At 39.0% G+C, this 16545-nt stretch overlaps 1 protein-coding gene across 7 annotated transcripts in view; it reads left to right on the top strand.

The window, feature by feature from the left end:
• Nucleotides 1–16109, top strand: part of PROX1 (prospero homeobox 1) — a 55866-nt gene extending 39757 nt beyond the window's left edge. For 5 of the 7 annotated variants that reach the window (XM_006155819.3, XM_006155820.3, XM_006155821.3 and 2 more), the window contains one exon: nt 11153–16109. In XM_006155819.3, coding sequence (XP_006155881.1) covers nt 11153–11341 — 189 coding nt within the window. In that variant the 3' untranslated portion in view covers nt 11342–16109. The remainder of the gene's footprint in view (nt 1–11152) is intronic. The other 2 variants (XM_014590648.2, XM_006155823.3) reach the window with 2 other exon arrangements.
• The last annotated feature ends 436 nt before the right edge of the window (nt 16110–16545 follow it).

Below are 16545 nucleotides of genomic sequence, written 5' to 3' on the forward strand. Positions count from 1 at the left end.
AAAAAAAAAAAAAAAAAAAGAAGGGATAGATTTCTCACTCAGTACATTTAAATATTTCCTGGCAGGAGAGCTCCTGAGGAAACGTTCTTAGTCAAGGCAAGACAAGACTGAAGTATTCCTGGTCTTGGACCATCTCTGTGACTTACTCTGTTCCCATACACCTGGGTAGCTCAAACTACATCTGAGCAATGCCATGCATTGCAGGTTGAATTTGGGTTAGTCCATCCCAACTACCCTGCAAATACAATTACCTGCAAGTACAACCAGTGCTGCCAACCCAGTGAGTCACCCAGATTAGTGTAGACTAAAAACCATTAGGCCTTTAGAAAAGTTGTTAACACCCAACTCTGGCTAAAATCAGGGATTGGCAAACTATGGCCTGTGGGTCAGATCTCCCCATCAGTCTGTTTTTATGGCCTCAAGCTCAGAATGGCTTTCATATTTTTAAACAGCTATAAAAAAGAAGACTATGGACCAAGAGCAGATGTAGCCTCTAAGCCTATATGTTATCTTGCCCGTTACAGGTAAAGTTTGCTGACCCCTAGCCGAGGGTGGTTTCTCTCTTTGGTGGAACATGAACGTCCCTAGGTCCCGTCTAGTTCTGACGTTCCAAAAGTTCGGATTCTTGGCTGGAAGAGTCTCGGTCCAGCTTCCACCTGAACAGCCTCCCAGGTGTGCAATTCCAGCAAAGTGCTTCCAACTGTTTTTAAGATCTTAGACTATCTATGTGGTCTTCTGGGGGCAAGCGAGGAAGTTTATTAAAATGAGATTTTCCTTTTTCATACCTTTTCTCTGATTTTCTTTGTATTTTATTTTGTTTAAATTTGGAATCACTCTGGGAGACGCGTGTAGAGTTTGGGAGGGAAGGAAAAGTTACTCCGTTACAAAAAAAACAATGTGACCATCATGTTTCCTAACACCTATAACACCAAGACTTCCACACAGGAACAAATAAATTAGCCATGTTAAGCATAATCAGTGAACCAGATTTCAGACTGGCCAAGTCATCTTGATGGTCTCTCGCAGATATTTGTCATTCATTATCCTGTTCCACCTTTTCTATGACGAGGGATGAGATAGTTTCATGTATCTTGATATCTATGTACAGAGTTGCCACCAGAATGGCTTGTATGATTTGAAATGCATATGCAGTTTGTTAACAGTAGAGAAGAGGTTAAGATTATTTTTTTCTCAAGGTACCAGCATTTGACGTAATGGCTATGTCACTGGACTCCCATGTAGTAGATCGTGGTTCAAGTCGTGGACCCAGTGGCTTAAAATCACGCTGGGCGCGTGTGTGAGCGTGTCCAAACTCCCGAGAGGAGAATAGAGGAGAAGGGATTGCGGCGTGGCCATCCCCCCTGGAGGGTGATTTCTCACTTTCTGTCTCTTTGTCTCTCTCTGTCTTTCTGGCCAGCACACATGCCCTATAGGAAAAACCTCTCCAGAAAAAGAAAAAAAAAAAAAAAAGGAAATTGTTTTTTGTTACCTAGAAGGCACAATTATTCAAATTGCTCAACTCCAGCACATTGTTGTTAATTACGTGGCATTTTTAACAGTACATGTTATCATCATTTTAAAGGTGCGACAATTTTTGAAACATGTATTTTCCGAATGCCCACATACAAAATGTAAAAACTCAAATGTAGGTAAGGAAACAAAGAAAATACCTAAGGTGTGTCTCTGCCCTTCATTCTCGCTGTTGCCGGAGCTGTCCATGTGAGAGGTACGGCCCAAGCACCCCCAACTCCTCACACTACAGACCAAAGTTCATTTCCTATGATTTTTTTTCATGGAGTTCCACCGTCCACTCAAGGTAAACCCTTAACCTCCCTCCGTGGCAGTTTCCATGTGACCATTCAGTTCTTTTATTACATTTCCTCCAGTGGGCCCTTTCCATCTTGTCCTATCTGGTTGCTACTCTCCCAGCATTTATATGGGCTGGAATGGCACGGGGTGGGGGATGGCAAGCAGGCACCTTGGAAGTGTACGGCCACAGGTTCAACGCAGGTCCCTGCCATGGTGACAGACTGGGAGACCTGCTTTCCTTTTGCCACTTTTTCTAATTATCCCTGCAGCTCTTTCAGTCTGTTTGAGAGAAGCCTTGGGGGTTGTTGGGTGACACATCAGTCCCTTCCTCCCCTGGCCCTTCCCTGGTTTGCTTCCCCCCACAACCTGCCCCCCTTCTGCACATTAACATGACAGTGCCTGGTGAGAACGTGAGCAGCTTCCACCAGCTGAAACCTCTGATCCCAAACTCACTAGAGAGTTTGGCTTCTGGATTTTGGCAAGAAGGCCTGTTGCCCATCAGGTCAACATGAATAAAGATTTCTTTCTTCCTTTCTTTTTTAAAGTCAAGCATCAGCTAAAACTGCTCCCAAAGCGCTCTCTCTCACACACAAGACAATTTAACCCTTTTCTCCTAAGTGCGATTTTCTATTCTGAGTGCACTACATTTTTGTTTTATTCTTCTCCTGTGAGACAACCAAGAAATCTATATGTAAAATTTGAAAGCTCAATCAATGCTCGACCAATCTTATCATTTTTAAAGTATGTTTATCCAGCTTTGTAGTAGGAACAAGCACTGTTTGAAGGCCACATACTTTTCAAACCTTGGTTGCAACACGTTTGCCCCGTTTTGAAACTGTCTTTATCTAGCCGAGAAAACGAAAATCTATTTGACAAAGTGGCATGCTAGCCAGTTTATCTTGCAATATGGCTTTAGCTCACTGAGTCTATTGATTTCCTTAAATTAATGTTTACAGAATGCTACTGAATTTTGCTCAACAGAACATTGTTCTTTTGAAGCTTTGTATAAAAAAAAAAAAAAAGATACAGACTGTTATTGCCATGTGCCTTGCTTCAACCAAGGAAACAGTTTTCGGGATTTTTGTTTAAGGACAACCTTGAACTATAGCTACTTCCTACAAGCATTTACTCATATATTCAAGTAGCAAAACATGTAACTTGCAGGGGGCCTGCTCTTAGGGCCCCAAACTGCATGGGTGCGTGGGTGGTATACTCATTTCATCTTCTGAAGTCCCTGCACTGTTTGAAGGCCACATACTTTTCAAACCTTGGTTGCAACACGTTTGCCCCGTTTTGAAACTGTCTTTATCTAGCCGAGAAAACGAAAATCTATTTGACAAAGTGGCATGCTAGCCAGTTTATCTTGCAATATGGCTTTAGCTCACTGAGTCTATTGATTTCCTTAAATTAATGTTTACAGAATGCTACTGAATTTTGCTCAACAGAACATTGTTCTTTTGAAGCTTTGTATAAAAAAAAAAAAAAAAGATACAGACTGTTATTGCCATGTGCCTTGCTTCAACCAAGGAAACAGTTTTCGGGATTTTTGTTTAAGGACAACCTTGAACTATAGCTACTTCCTACAAGCATTTACTCATATATTCAAGTAGCAAAACATGTAACTTGCAGGGGGCCTGCTCTTAGGGCCCCAAACTGCATGGGTGCGTGGGTGGTATACTCATTTCATCTTCTGAAGTCCCTGAAAACTGAATACCACCTGGAGCATCAGAGAGAGACTGTAGTCCTAAGCTCACTTGTTGCCCAAGAATCTTTCTCTGCCTTGCTTGGTGTAAGTAACCTGGCAGGCATCTGAAAGCAACTTCGCAGCCAGTGCTCCTGGATAATACCAGGGCCTTCCAAACATGAACATCCTAATAAAATTCAAACGCCATGTAGCCATTTGGTGAGGACTCTAAATCGAACACCTTGCTCTTTCTTAGCAAGGTGTCTAATACACAAAACCTAATCTCTAAAGATAATTTTAAAACTGCCCATTCAGCTACTGACAGTGCAGAAAACAGGAATTTGAGTCACAATTATGAAATGACCAACCTAAAACTTAGGAAACACAAAGCGACTTTTCTTGACTTGTTGACTCAGCCTATAAAATTGCCCAAGCAAACCTCAAAGCATCTCTTCAAACAATATTTCACACGTATGTATTAATCATAGTGAAACACTTCCTAGGAAGTAGGGCTCTTCTAGAAAGGTTCAACCCACCACCTTACATTTGGGTGATATTTTCGCTTTCCAAAGCACATTCACGCTTGCTTTCTCATTTGATCCCTCCCTGAGACGAGGGGTCATTGGAACACAGTCCCATGATTCACTGTGTGTGGCATCCTGTACCATTTCTTCTCCTCTGAAGGGCCAGTTAGTTCCTGGCTGTCCACATAGGATGGACGCATGCCTGACTGCAGAGGGAGGCCCTAGTCACTGTATCTTGTGACCTTATTTCATAGCTCCATCACTCCTCTCTTCTGCCTCTGGCAGTAGAGTTCAGTGTGAGTGACACAGTGCGGAGGAGCTGCAGTAAGGTATCTGTTCTTGCCTTTTCATCTGATAATCTCTATGAGGAGTTACGAAACATCTGAGTTTATCCGTTTAAGTCCACTCTGTCTGCAGTATAAGTCCCCAGCTTGTGCCACTGCTGTCAGGAGATAGGTCTCTCCTTGATCAATATTTACTTAACAAACAGCAGGGATGGGAGAGTTTGTTTAGAGGAATCATGTGCACACTGGGGTGAATGAATGCTAGGGAAAGTACTTCCATTGTTTGTCTCCTTTCCTAGGATCTTGTGTGCATGTGTGTGCACACACACACACACCTTCGGATGCCCTTTCTCTTTTTAACTTCTCCAAAGACACTTAGGAGTCATCTAGAAAAATACCACACTCTCTATGACTGAGACGCTGTTTCTACCATGAGAGCTTAGGACATAAATTCAGTTTTGAAAAACCCAGCAAAGTTTGATTTTCCTCTTGTGCTCCTATACAGTTTAAATACTTTGAAAAGGCCCTTAGGATGAACTAAACAGACAGGATCTTCCGTTGAGCCCTTTCAGATAAGTAGAAAGGAAGAAAATGCAGATGGAAACAATATAAGCTGTTGGACAAGGCAACTCTATATATTTCAGAGGGCATTACATGTATATTTTCTGAAGGCCCAAGGACAAAAACAAAAACAAAAACAAAAACAAAGGAGGGAAAAAAGAAAAAAATGTAGCTCTCTAGATTTTCAGAACTGCTTACCCGGTTTTTGTCATTAGATATGTTTAACTCTGATAATAACTAGGAGCTCCTCAGTGTTGAAGTTGGGAGGGCGCTGTTCTTGCAACTCCACTGAAACAATTGCTTGAAGGCTCAAGTCAGCGCCTTCAATGCAGTGAAGTTGGAGGCATCTGGGGCTAGTTGGAGGGGTTTTGTTTCTGTGGGGGGAGGGGCCCGGGGGGCCTGGGGGGAGTTATTTATTTATTTGATTTTGTGAATCGGAGTTGTAAAAGCCATCTGAAATATTCATGCAGAATGGTCTGAGAAGCCCGTTTCTGTTTTATTTACTGCACAGTAGAACAGCCACAGCGGATTAGTTCTACAATACCCGTAACAAAAGCCCAACAGCTGATGCATGTGATGTTAGGAGGTGACAAAACAGTTAAAGTATGCTGCTGGCTACAGGCAAGCAGTCAGCAGATGCAGACAAAAGGGTTTGTGACAAGAATAACTCTCTCCAAGGCGAGCAGTGAAGAGTATCCAAAATACCAGTACCCTTTTCTCCTTGACATTGTCTTCGTACAGTCAGCATTTTATTGTCCTTTTATAGTATTAAAAAAAAAATGGAGGAAGAAGACCAAAGAAAACCCACACACATACTAATTCGCCAAAATGCTAGGCAGGGTTTTACTTTTCTGTCTAACAGCCACTCCTGCTGTTACGTGTGTTTTCTTTTCCATTTCTCCATTGAAGTAAGTTTGAAAAAAAAAATTAGCTTAAAAGATGAACTGTAAAGATGATCTCCCTTGATAAGATTGTAATCTATTGATAAGCTCCATAGGCCACTTGAGCCTTTGGTTATCAAGGAGGGGCTGGGGAAAGAGGTCGATGCCTGGTTTGTTTTCTATCCATTTCAGTAAAGATCATTTCACTGATGAAAAGAGGCCAGTGGGCCAATTTTTAAAGGGGATTGAGGATGGAGGGGTGTCCATGGAGAACTGTGCAAGGGGCAAGGTTTAAGTCCCCCGCAAGAGGCTGATGAATGAGCTTACGGATGTTTCAGAGGTGTGAAAAATCAGCCTCTCTGTCTCCAGAAAATAGGAGAGGCTGTCTTCTTTTTAACCTTTGTAATTCCCCTTCTATTCTCTGTGACATTCATTCAGCTGCCAAGAGCGTTTGGCAAGGTTTGGGCCAGCGAGCACACTTCCAGTGACCGCTAACCTTGGTATGTCCTGACACTTATGATGAGTATCTGCAGGACACAGAAGGCGGGCAGCCTGCTATGTCAGGCTTTTATTATGTACTGCAGAGGCTAGGGACAGTCAGTTTAATAAAACAAATCATCCTTGAAGGTAAAGCAACTGGGAAGAGGAGGAGGAAGACGGGGGGAAAATGTGTCTTTGCCACTCACTCTGATAAAAAATTAAAAAAAAAAAAAAAGGAACAGCAAAACAACCACCCACCCAACACACCGTGTGTGTGCACAACCCAACTGGAGATGGAGCGAACTGTGAAAATATTCCCCCATTTTCTCCATTTCACTGATGCCCACAAGACCCTTGTTTGCTCTGAGGAGACTCAAGTACAAACAATTGGGATGAAATGGGTAGATGCCGACAGCCAGCCTTTTTCAAATGTATGAACGTGTCCAGGTAACTTATCACAATCCTATTCTCCACCAGAGTCCAAGGCAAGACCATGTAGGGTGAGGTTCCTATATTGGGATGCCTTTTTACCAAAGCAAATTTTCCACTCTCCTCTCCTGAAGAACACTGCGACAAAGCAACTCCCACAATAGCCTCAGAGTTCCAGCCAGAGACTTTGGAAGCCTTTTGTTTTTTCCCTGTGGCATGTCCAAAGGCATGGCCTTCCCTCCCTCCTCCCCCCACCCAGCGGCCTGCATTGTCTTGCATTCCAGTGGCTTGATTGACTGTTGCCACCTGATGCTGAGGAGATACTCTAGGGTTCATTCTGCAGATTGTTGGGTTCTATTAAAAGAAACCTAGATAAGGGATTACTTGTCACTAAGGGATTTTCTGCAGATGTTTATTAGTGATTGGAAAGCCATTAGGTGTGAAGAAGTGCAGAAAAAAAATAATATGAGCAACATCTTTCTCATAATCCTGAATTTTAAGATGCCCCCCAAGATATCATAAAGGACCCCCTTGCTCTAGTGAATGGAACTGGGGGAAATTTTTCAAGCAGGAAGGTGACGATCTCTTTTCTTCGTGGTGATATTTCTACCTGTGGGTGGAATTCTTTGGCACCCTCTCAGAAGATCAGTTGCTACCCAATAGTACTCCTCTGGAGTCACCAAGAAGATTAATTGCTCCAGTTTAGAGAATCTCATTATACTTCCTTTTATCCAACTCAGCCCATGACATGAATTTTGCCTCAACATAAGCACTAAATTAGCAGACCATTTCATTTGTTCACAAAGAATTCATCCCTTCCCAAACATAAACCAATAACCAAAGTCTACTTTGGGGAATCTTTTGTACCATTCCTATTTATTTTAAAGCTACTAGCTCCTCTGTGGCTTTTCTTGATTATAGATCCACAGCTTTGTCAAGGTTTTGCTCTCTCCAATGAATAGAAATTGTTGGAAAAGCTTTAAAAGAGAGCCGCATGGTTGACTAGAAAGGTGCCTTATTTCACGTGGGTCTCTAGATTTTGTAATTTCATTACATAACATTTTATAGTTTCTTCATTTATAAAGTAATGATTTGGGGGCCAGCTGTTGGCGGGGTGGTAAAGGTGACTGGATCCCATATGGCTGACAGGCATTTCAAATCCCAGACCCTGCAGCAGCTTGAAAAACATGCCAGATATGTATGTGTGTGTGATCCAAATCCCAAGACACTAATGGAAGAGAAGAGATTGCAGTGTGGCCACCACCCCCCCATTGGGGTGCTTTCCCAGTTTCTCTCTCTCTTCTCTCTCTTCTCTTTCTGTCTGTCTCTCTCTGTCTCTCTTTCACAAGTGCACGCACATTATGGAAAAAAAATTTTTAAATGATGATTTCCAAAATATATTCCAACTCTTTGAATTTTATCTTATCGTCATTTTAAGCTTCCTTTTTTAAGTATTGAAGGAGAATATAAGTGTAGCTCTAGAATAATATAGACTAAAGCAGAAGGCAAGATCTTACTATGAACTATTTATCAGATGACTCTGCAAAAGATTCTCAGCTAAGCATTGTGGGGGATACACAAAATCAAAACCATGGCTTCTTATCTAAACACACCTATGATAAGGTAATTGAGGCTAGAACTAAATGGGTGAAGAGTTAAATAGGATCAAGACACAAATACAAAGCATGTTATAGGAAAGCCCATGACTACTGCCACCAGAAACAAATGTTTAAAACAGGAGCTGCTGACAAACAGTGAACAATAAAAACAATGAGGCAGAAGGTGCACATAACTCTCAAAGAAGTTACTTTGATTTGTTCTTGAGCAAATGTAACAATTATACTTCCCTCCCTTTAATGCCGATGTGTTCTAGATGTCTCTCCCTCCTGCAGGCTCTAGCAATGCCCCTTTCTCCCTTTCCCCTAGTTCCCCAGACCTCCTGTGGGCCCTTGGGGTGGGCTGGCTTCCTGCCTTCTCCAGCTTCTCCAGAGCAGCTGCCCCGACCCTTCATCCATCAAAGCGCTATACCATGGCTTGCTGCATCCCTGCGTGTTCAAATATAGATTATCATCGAGGTTCTCTTGCCAATGGCCAGTGTAACCACACTTCATAAAATGTTTACTTTTATTTACTTATTTATTTATTTTAAGAGAGGTTTTTGTTTGTTTTTTTGCTGTAAGGCACATGTGCTCGTTTTATTTTAAGAGAGGTTTTTGTTTGTTTTTTGCTTTAAGGCACATGTGCTCGTCAGAGAGACATAGAGAGACAGAAAGCGAGAAGGTCACCCCTGAGAAGGATGGCCACACCGCAGTCCCTTCTCTTCCATTCTCCTCTCAGGATTTTGGGCATACACACACACATGCCTGGCGTGAGTTTTAAGCCTCTGGGTCTGGGACTCGAACCATGGTTGACTACATGGAAGTCCAGCAACATAACCATTACACCATCTGCTGGTCCTCAAATGTTTATTTTAATAAATGACTGTGATGATGTTTCTGTAGCATTTGGCTAACAGCTCCCCAACCAAGTAGTTAAAATGGATAGTTGCACTGCCTAACTGTCCTCCAGCCAGGTTCTCTCTCTCAATAATGCCCATTTGATAAAATGGGAAGGAGTATCGTGGCAGGGAGGAGGAGAGCATACTCATAAAGATTTTTATTTGGTATAAGGTAAGTGAGAGGGCTAAGTGCTTCCCCCCAAAATATTCATATATATGGGAGATTTGGGGGTGGTGGGGAGGGATTACAAAGGTCTGTGGAAAATCCAGATGAGGTCTCAGCAAAGAATGACCCTTGAGGTGTATGGATAAACATCTTTGGGAAGATCTGCTCAAAACTCTCACTTTTTCTGATCACCCCCCAAAAGGGCACTCTTTTATTTTTTTTCTGGGGAGTTATTAGGTTTGTCTAATTGACTTGCCATTGGGAGAAATGAAATTCTTTGTTCAATTTGAACTGTTAAAAAACAGGGATGTCTGGTGATTATTTTAGTTTTCTATATTAGTTACTATCCTTATAAAATGATCTACTGTGCCAGTTGAGAAAATGTGGGAAGAACTGAACATGTTCAAGATGACAACCTCTCCCTTTTACTTGGTCAGTGGCATGTCTGCACTGAGATGAAAATCTTTCATCTCTGATATATTTGTAGACAGATCTGTCTGTCCATGCAACCTTTATTCCTCATATTTCTGCACCTAATGTAAAAATAAAACATGGTTAGTGCATAAGTACCCTACTCAAAGAAAATCTGCTGAGTGTCAGTGCGTACCTGGAAAAGTATGAATTCATGGAATTCTCCTGTGAATCCATTATTTCAGAGTGGGGAAAGACAGGTTAGGCTTTCCTATGAGTAACTTACAAAGGATACTAAATAAGCCCATCAATACTCCTCTTCCTAGTCAAGAGGTCCAACCACTGGGTCATTGGAAAAATCATGACGTATTTTCCTATGCAAAAATGTGTCATGACTTTTCTGACAACCCGATGTTACATCAACGGTTCTGAGAACACATATCCTACATGATACGCACACAGGCACACTTATTCACAACACACACGGAGTAATTATTGCGGAAGAAAAGGCCTAACAGACAGAGATTCTTAAAAAAATATATTTGAGGAATGTTTATCTTGGGATATACCAATCTTGAGCAATCCTTTTGATTTCTCTGGGCTGCAATTCTCTCGTATATAATCGAGAGCAACATCTCACAGAAAGGTTGGGAGAACTGGATGTCATAATTCAGTCAGTAGATTGCACAGTACCTGATACATAACAAGCACTCAATAAATGCTAGTTTTTATTATTATTATCAGCTGCATAAATTATTCTCTCATGGAGCAGTTTTAATCTCAAGGTAGTTTTTGATGTGGTATTTTAGGATTCTGTCTAAATTGTGTATTTTGTCACCCATGTTAATTTCATTATCTTACTCCTTTATGTATGTTCTTTATAGTGCAGATTATTTTAATACACAATTTAGCATTTGCATTACCAGTCTTCTGATACTAGGGAAACAGATTTGAAAAGATTTTCTTCATTTAAAGTGTGAATTTAGTTCCTATAGAAGCCTAATTATTTATTATTCTATTTTGAGAGCAAATCTTGGTTTTCATAATGGAAATCAAAAGGAAAGATGATTCAAAGTCTGAAACATTCGTTTTCTTCTGGAATGCACCTATTTATAAAGTGAGGAAACTCAACGGTCATGTCCCCTTTTCCTACCCTAATATTCACAATGAAATCCTCATTTTTCAATAGGTTCACAAGCATCTTTTGTAGAAGTCTCTTTCTAAAACTCTACAAAGCTGTCAACCCCACATTACAATGCTACTATATATAACGACTTTACATAAGAGAATAGAAGCCGGACATTTTTAGAAAATGCAGGTGCCATGTAAGCCCCTTTCTGAAAGAATGAACTTAGCTCAATTTCCTTTGAAGAACTGTAGACTTGAAACTGAAAACTTTATTAATGCCATTGTCTCCTTGTATCAGCAGGTTCCAGAGAGATTCCTGGAAGTTGCGCAGATCACATTACGGGAGTTTTTCAATGCCATTATCGCAGGCAAAGATGTTGATCCTTCCTGGAAGAAGGCCATATACAAGGTCATCTGTAAGCTGGATAGTGAAGTCCCTGAGATTTTCAAGTCCCCGAACTGCCTACAAGAGCTGCTTCATGAGTAGAAATTTCAACAACTCTTTTTGAATGTATGAATAGTAGCAGTCCCCTTTGGATGTCCAAGTTGTATGTGTCTAGATTTTGATTTCATATATATGTGTATGGGAGGTGTGGAGATGATATGAAATCAGCTGGTAATTCCTCCTCATCCTATTTTGTTTTCTTCCTCATTCCCTTTTGTTTTCCTTTGCAAGGGGATATGGTTATTTTCCTTCCACCTTTAGTTTACTTTTACCCAAGGCCCTTAACATTTGGAGACTTAAAATAGGGTTGATTTTTCAGGGAAAATGAATGTTGGTGTGTATAAAATCTATATGAGCAAGGAAGGGCATTTGTTCAAGATAGGTCTGCTTGATAGATGGTTTATTGCAAATGGCGGTTGGCGGAGGGAAACCCATGACACAACGCGTCTCTACAGGCAATGAGGTGTCACTTGTTTTTACTGCTAAGAAGGTCTGAGAATGCAATGAAACCACTTCACACACTTAAATACTTTATTTGATTTGAATTCAATAACTTTCTCTTACATATTTAAAAATATGTAAGTACCCCAACAGGCCAAAATGTCAAAAGAAAATCACTAACGACCAAGCCTTTCCTAAGAGAAATGGAAAACACCCCCCAACTAGTACCAGTTTCTCATAAAGGTAAAGCAATTTGGCACAAAAATGACTTTACCGAGATAAGAAAGGAAATGTATACATTCCTTATAGCCAACTCTTTAAACTATACAATAGGTTCTTCTTCATAAGTGAGCTTCTATCATTCTTCATAGAGAAAAACCCTATCGCTTGCTATCATTTTCTATTTATTTTGCTTCAAGTATTAAAAGGCACATACGTTTCAAATTTACTCTTTGCTCAACTTTGTTTATATGCTTAAGAGGATTATTATTTGTTTAACACTTTTTTTTTTCCAAAACACTATTTTCTCAATACAGTGAGGAATAGCGGAAATCCCTACTTAACCACAAAATCCTTGCCTACACTACAGGTTTGTTGACAGCTGTTAGCTGACTTGATCTTCACCTCCTAAGAGGAGGGCATATGAGAATGACCTATTTTCATATATAATTCTACACTTCCCTGATGGGTATGCAAAGTGGTGGCAGTGTACGTAACTATTCCTTCATTTTAGGTATAGTATTTTAAAGCAAACGGTAATGCCTCTTCTAATTCAAAAGCTAGTATTGACCAAAACGTGAGAAGAGTGTAGAATATAAGAAAGTTTGGGGTTAACCCCGACAACTCAATTTCAGTAAGAAAGCCAGCTGCTATTTTATGCTTTCTTCAATAGTTCTCCTCTTTTTCCTTTTTTTTTTTTTTTTAATTTCCAGTTCTTCAATGATGTACATTGTCCCATATTTACATTATAAAAATCATATGGCAGTCACACTTGTCGTTTTCTTAGGTGGGTTTTTGTGTGCAGATGCAGTAAGAATTCATTGTTGATTCTAATAATGTTTTCCAGGCCCCTTCTTACCCCTGGTAATTTGATATACACCTCCTAAAATGACACAATAACAAATCTGGTATTTTAGAACATATAGGACATAAACACCATTTTTTCCTTAATTTTTATAAAAATTGCATTTGACTTTGGGGAATGCAGGTTGATCCATGTGACTAACTAGCTGACCCAATCGCTGTAATTTAATGTCATTTATAAATTCTGCTGATGGACAGAAATGTATGAACACAATTATTGTCAGCACAAAGCCTTAAAACCTGCTGACTTTAAATTAAACGGTGCAGTCCTACGATGCTCTGCATCGTTCAGGAACTAACAGGCCCTTGAAGTGTGGACAGAGTGTGCAGTAGCACGGGCTGGTGCACTAACCGCTTTACTCTGCACGCATAGCCAGACAGATCTCCCAGCTCACACTCTCCTACACAATGCACACGGAGTCATTAGATCCAATTTATCATTATTCTGGCTTGCTTAAAGAAAAATTAAAGTTCAGGTAATCATTACATTGGAATAAAGTGCAAAAAAAAAAAAAAGAAGAAGAAGGAAAGAAAAAATCCAATCAGCACAAAGCAGGAAAACAGTTTCAAGTTGTGGTCACACTCTTGCTTCATTTGAAAGAGGATGACATTCATTGTTCATGTCAGTATACAACTGGGTCTTTGCTGTTCCATGTAATTCATATCAACATTGGATTGCCATTTGCAAGGTCAAAGGCAAAGCTGTAGTATATTCACCTATGTAGACCGATTGCTAGGTATCTTTTTGAACTGGGACAAGTTCAATATTGATTCCAAACTTATTTGGATTTGAGTATTATTTTCCCCTGTCTTTCTAATTTAAACAGACAAATTAAGCAAAAGTAAGTGTTTGCAACCAAATGCTGATGTGCTTATCTACTGATAATACCGACTCAATATTCACGGAGGCATAGAAATTATTTCAGAGTGGAAATTGCAGCATGAGTATAAATTGGCCTTTTTTGTTCTGAAAATAGAACTCTAACAATTTGCTTTTAGGTGATTTCTCCTCTTTTGCAATCATCAAATCTTGTGCCTCCCAGTACATTGGAAAGACTCAAGCCTGTCTCTCAAAACCTCCATTTAATAGTTTAAAAATCACAAATCTTAGTTCAACTCTCACCAAATGAAAATTGGCTTCTTGGGAGAAAGTTAACTTTCTATGGTGGGAGGGGGAAAGATGAGGGACAGGTTACCTGGGGGAGAAAAAAAAAGTCTAAAGTCCATGTTGAAATACCACATTACCACTTATTTTTTTGCTAACCCTAAATTATTTTTGCGTATGCACTTGATTTTATAGTCTGTGCCTAGACCTAAAATGCACCAGCGGGGGGATTTTTTTTTTTTTTAAAAAAAATCCTTCAAAATACCAGTTTTTTCCCACAAGTACAATTGTTCTTGTGCCTTCTGTGGCTTTCAAGTTCATCTTTTTGACTTTATTTCCAATTACTACAGCTGCAATAAACACTAGATTTTTTTTCTGGCTGTTTGACATAATGTTGATAGCTATGCATATTTTGTGTCTTTTTAAAACAAAGCGGGAGAATACGTTTTTGAAGAAGAGAATTTTTAGAACAGTTTGATACCGCAAATTATTTTTTCCTCAATTGTTTGAGCAGCATTCGAGTTTTGAAAATTCTTGTAGAAGCCAATTTTTTGTAACTGTGGTGCAAATCTTGTGTTTTCTTAGCCTAATGAAAAGTAGTATAGAAGCAATATTTCATACCATGTGCTATATATGTGTGTGTGTACATGTGTGAACACACAGACACATACACACATATACACACATGTAAAAATATACATATATATATATGCGTGTGGAGTGGAAAGCTTACCTTTTCCTATTTAGATTTAAGAACCTATTTTAGACATTTGTTATGTTTTGTGAAAAGAATGTTCTATTTGCAACAACAAAACATTTAATTCTTACTGTATCTCTGGCTGTTTAATGAGGACGTTTCACATTAAATGGTAAAACACGTGGAAGATGTTAGAATGTAGTAATTATTTAAGTAAATGTACACCCACATATTCCTCAAGTTTGCTTTGTACCTCCGAGTATTATTTAATGAAAGTGTTTTATGTTTGCAGAATCTTTGTTACTGTACTAAGAATGTGGGTGAATATCATTTAGAAAAAAAATTTAAAACAACAACAACAAAAAAAGCAAAATGGGAACACTAAAGAGAGAGGGGAACTTTTATAAAGCAATGTAAATATTTAACCTCATGGCTGTTGTTACAGAAGACATGAGATTTTAATAAATAACTACATTCTCACAACATCTGTTGAATTTATTAGGAACACTACAGTGACTGTATAGACAGTTAAAAGCATTCTTGAAAATCCTGCTCTCTACTCTTAAAAGATAACAGTCTCTTTTTTATCAGATGTCAAGGGCAAGGGTAATGCAGTTTCTGTAAATTTATGAAATTTCTTTTCTATGGACATGAAGACAATAAGTATCCCCACACACAGACACGTGCAAGTTAATATAGTCATACAGCTAAAGATTTGGGGGCTTTAAACACAGAATGTCCCCAAGAGCAATCATAAATTCATCCGAGAAAAAGTGGTTTACAGACTCCCCCGAAGACGCGGTGTATATGTGAGGACAAGTGCAAAATCTCTTTGCCATGTATATTATAGAGTATTCATTGGTGTGAATAGTACAAATGTTTCCTTCTGGTACAAACTCTGTGTTTGCCAATTACAAGAAGCATTGTTTTCAAAAAGCTCCCCTTAAAAAATGTAACTGGTTTATATGAGTAAGCAGTTACTGTATTGCACTTAAATGTTATGTTGAAGGAAATGCAGTTTTGTTTTCTGTAGATCTGTTGGTTGTAAACCATCTATAAAACTAAAGCTAAAATGCTTATATTCAGAGCTGGGATCAAAACTGGTATTTAACCTTTGCATCTTCTTATAATTATCCTTCTAAGAATATAATGGAATCTGGAAGCATCTGGAATTTGAGCCCTCTCTCAAATCTGACGCCCCCTAAAATGCGTAAACATGAACAGAAACGGCACACGGACTGACGTTGTTGTCAAAATGTGTTCGTTCTGTACTTTTTAAATATTCAATTCCCCTTCTTGGGGGAATAAAGCATTTTAAAAATTATACATTACCACTTCAAATTTAGATCTAGAAAAAAAATGCATTTGGGGTTGGTCTCAGTACTATCTCGAAGAATCAAAGGTCATGACTTCTCTCAATACTGTCCCAGCCATTTCTCATATGTATATAGTATAAACCGTGACAAAACACTGCCTTTATATTATTTAGCAATATGTTGTAAATAGCATTATTAAGCTCTTTTTTTTTTGTAATAAAGACCTTTTGATTTGAATATAGTACAATAACTGAACTGATAAAGTCAATTTTTTGATTTTTTTTTTTTTTTTTTTTAGCTAGAGGCAATTTCAATTGTGGATTTTTGTTGTTGTCTATTGTTCTGAAGACTTTGCATAATTTATTGGTTTAATTTATCCTAATTTATTTGATGAAGGTGTACAATTTTGTATTACCAAGGATGTACTGTAATATTAATTGATATGATAAAAACAATGAGACTCCCTGTCCATATTAAAGAGAAAATTAAAAAAAAAAAAAAGGTGCAGTAGACAATTGATTTTAAAGTCAAAGTAAAACATTTAGTTTGGCAGCTACTAAATTTTAAAACAGGAAAAAAAAAAGTTGTTGTGGGGAGGGTGGGG

This window comes from Tupaia chinensis, unplaced genomic scaffold (genome assembly GCF_000334495.1).
Source record: "Tupaia chinensis unplaced genomic scaffold, TupChi_1.0 Scaffold000473_1, whole genome shotgun sequence".
NCBI classification, from domain to species: Eukaryota; Metazoa; Chordata; class Mammalia; order Scandentia; family Tupaiidae; genus Tupaia; species Tupaia belangeri.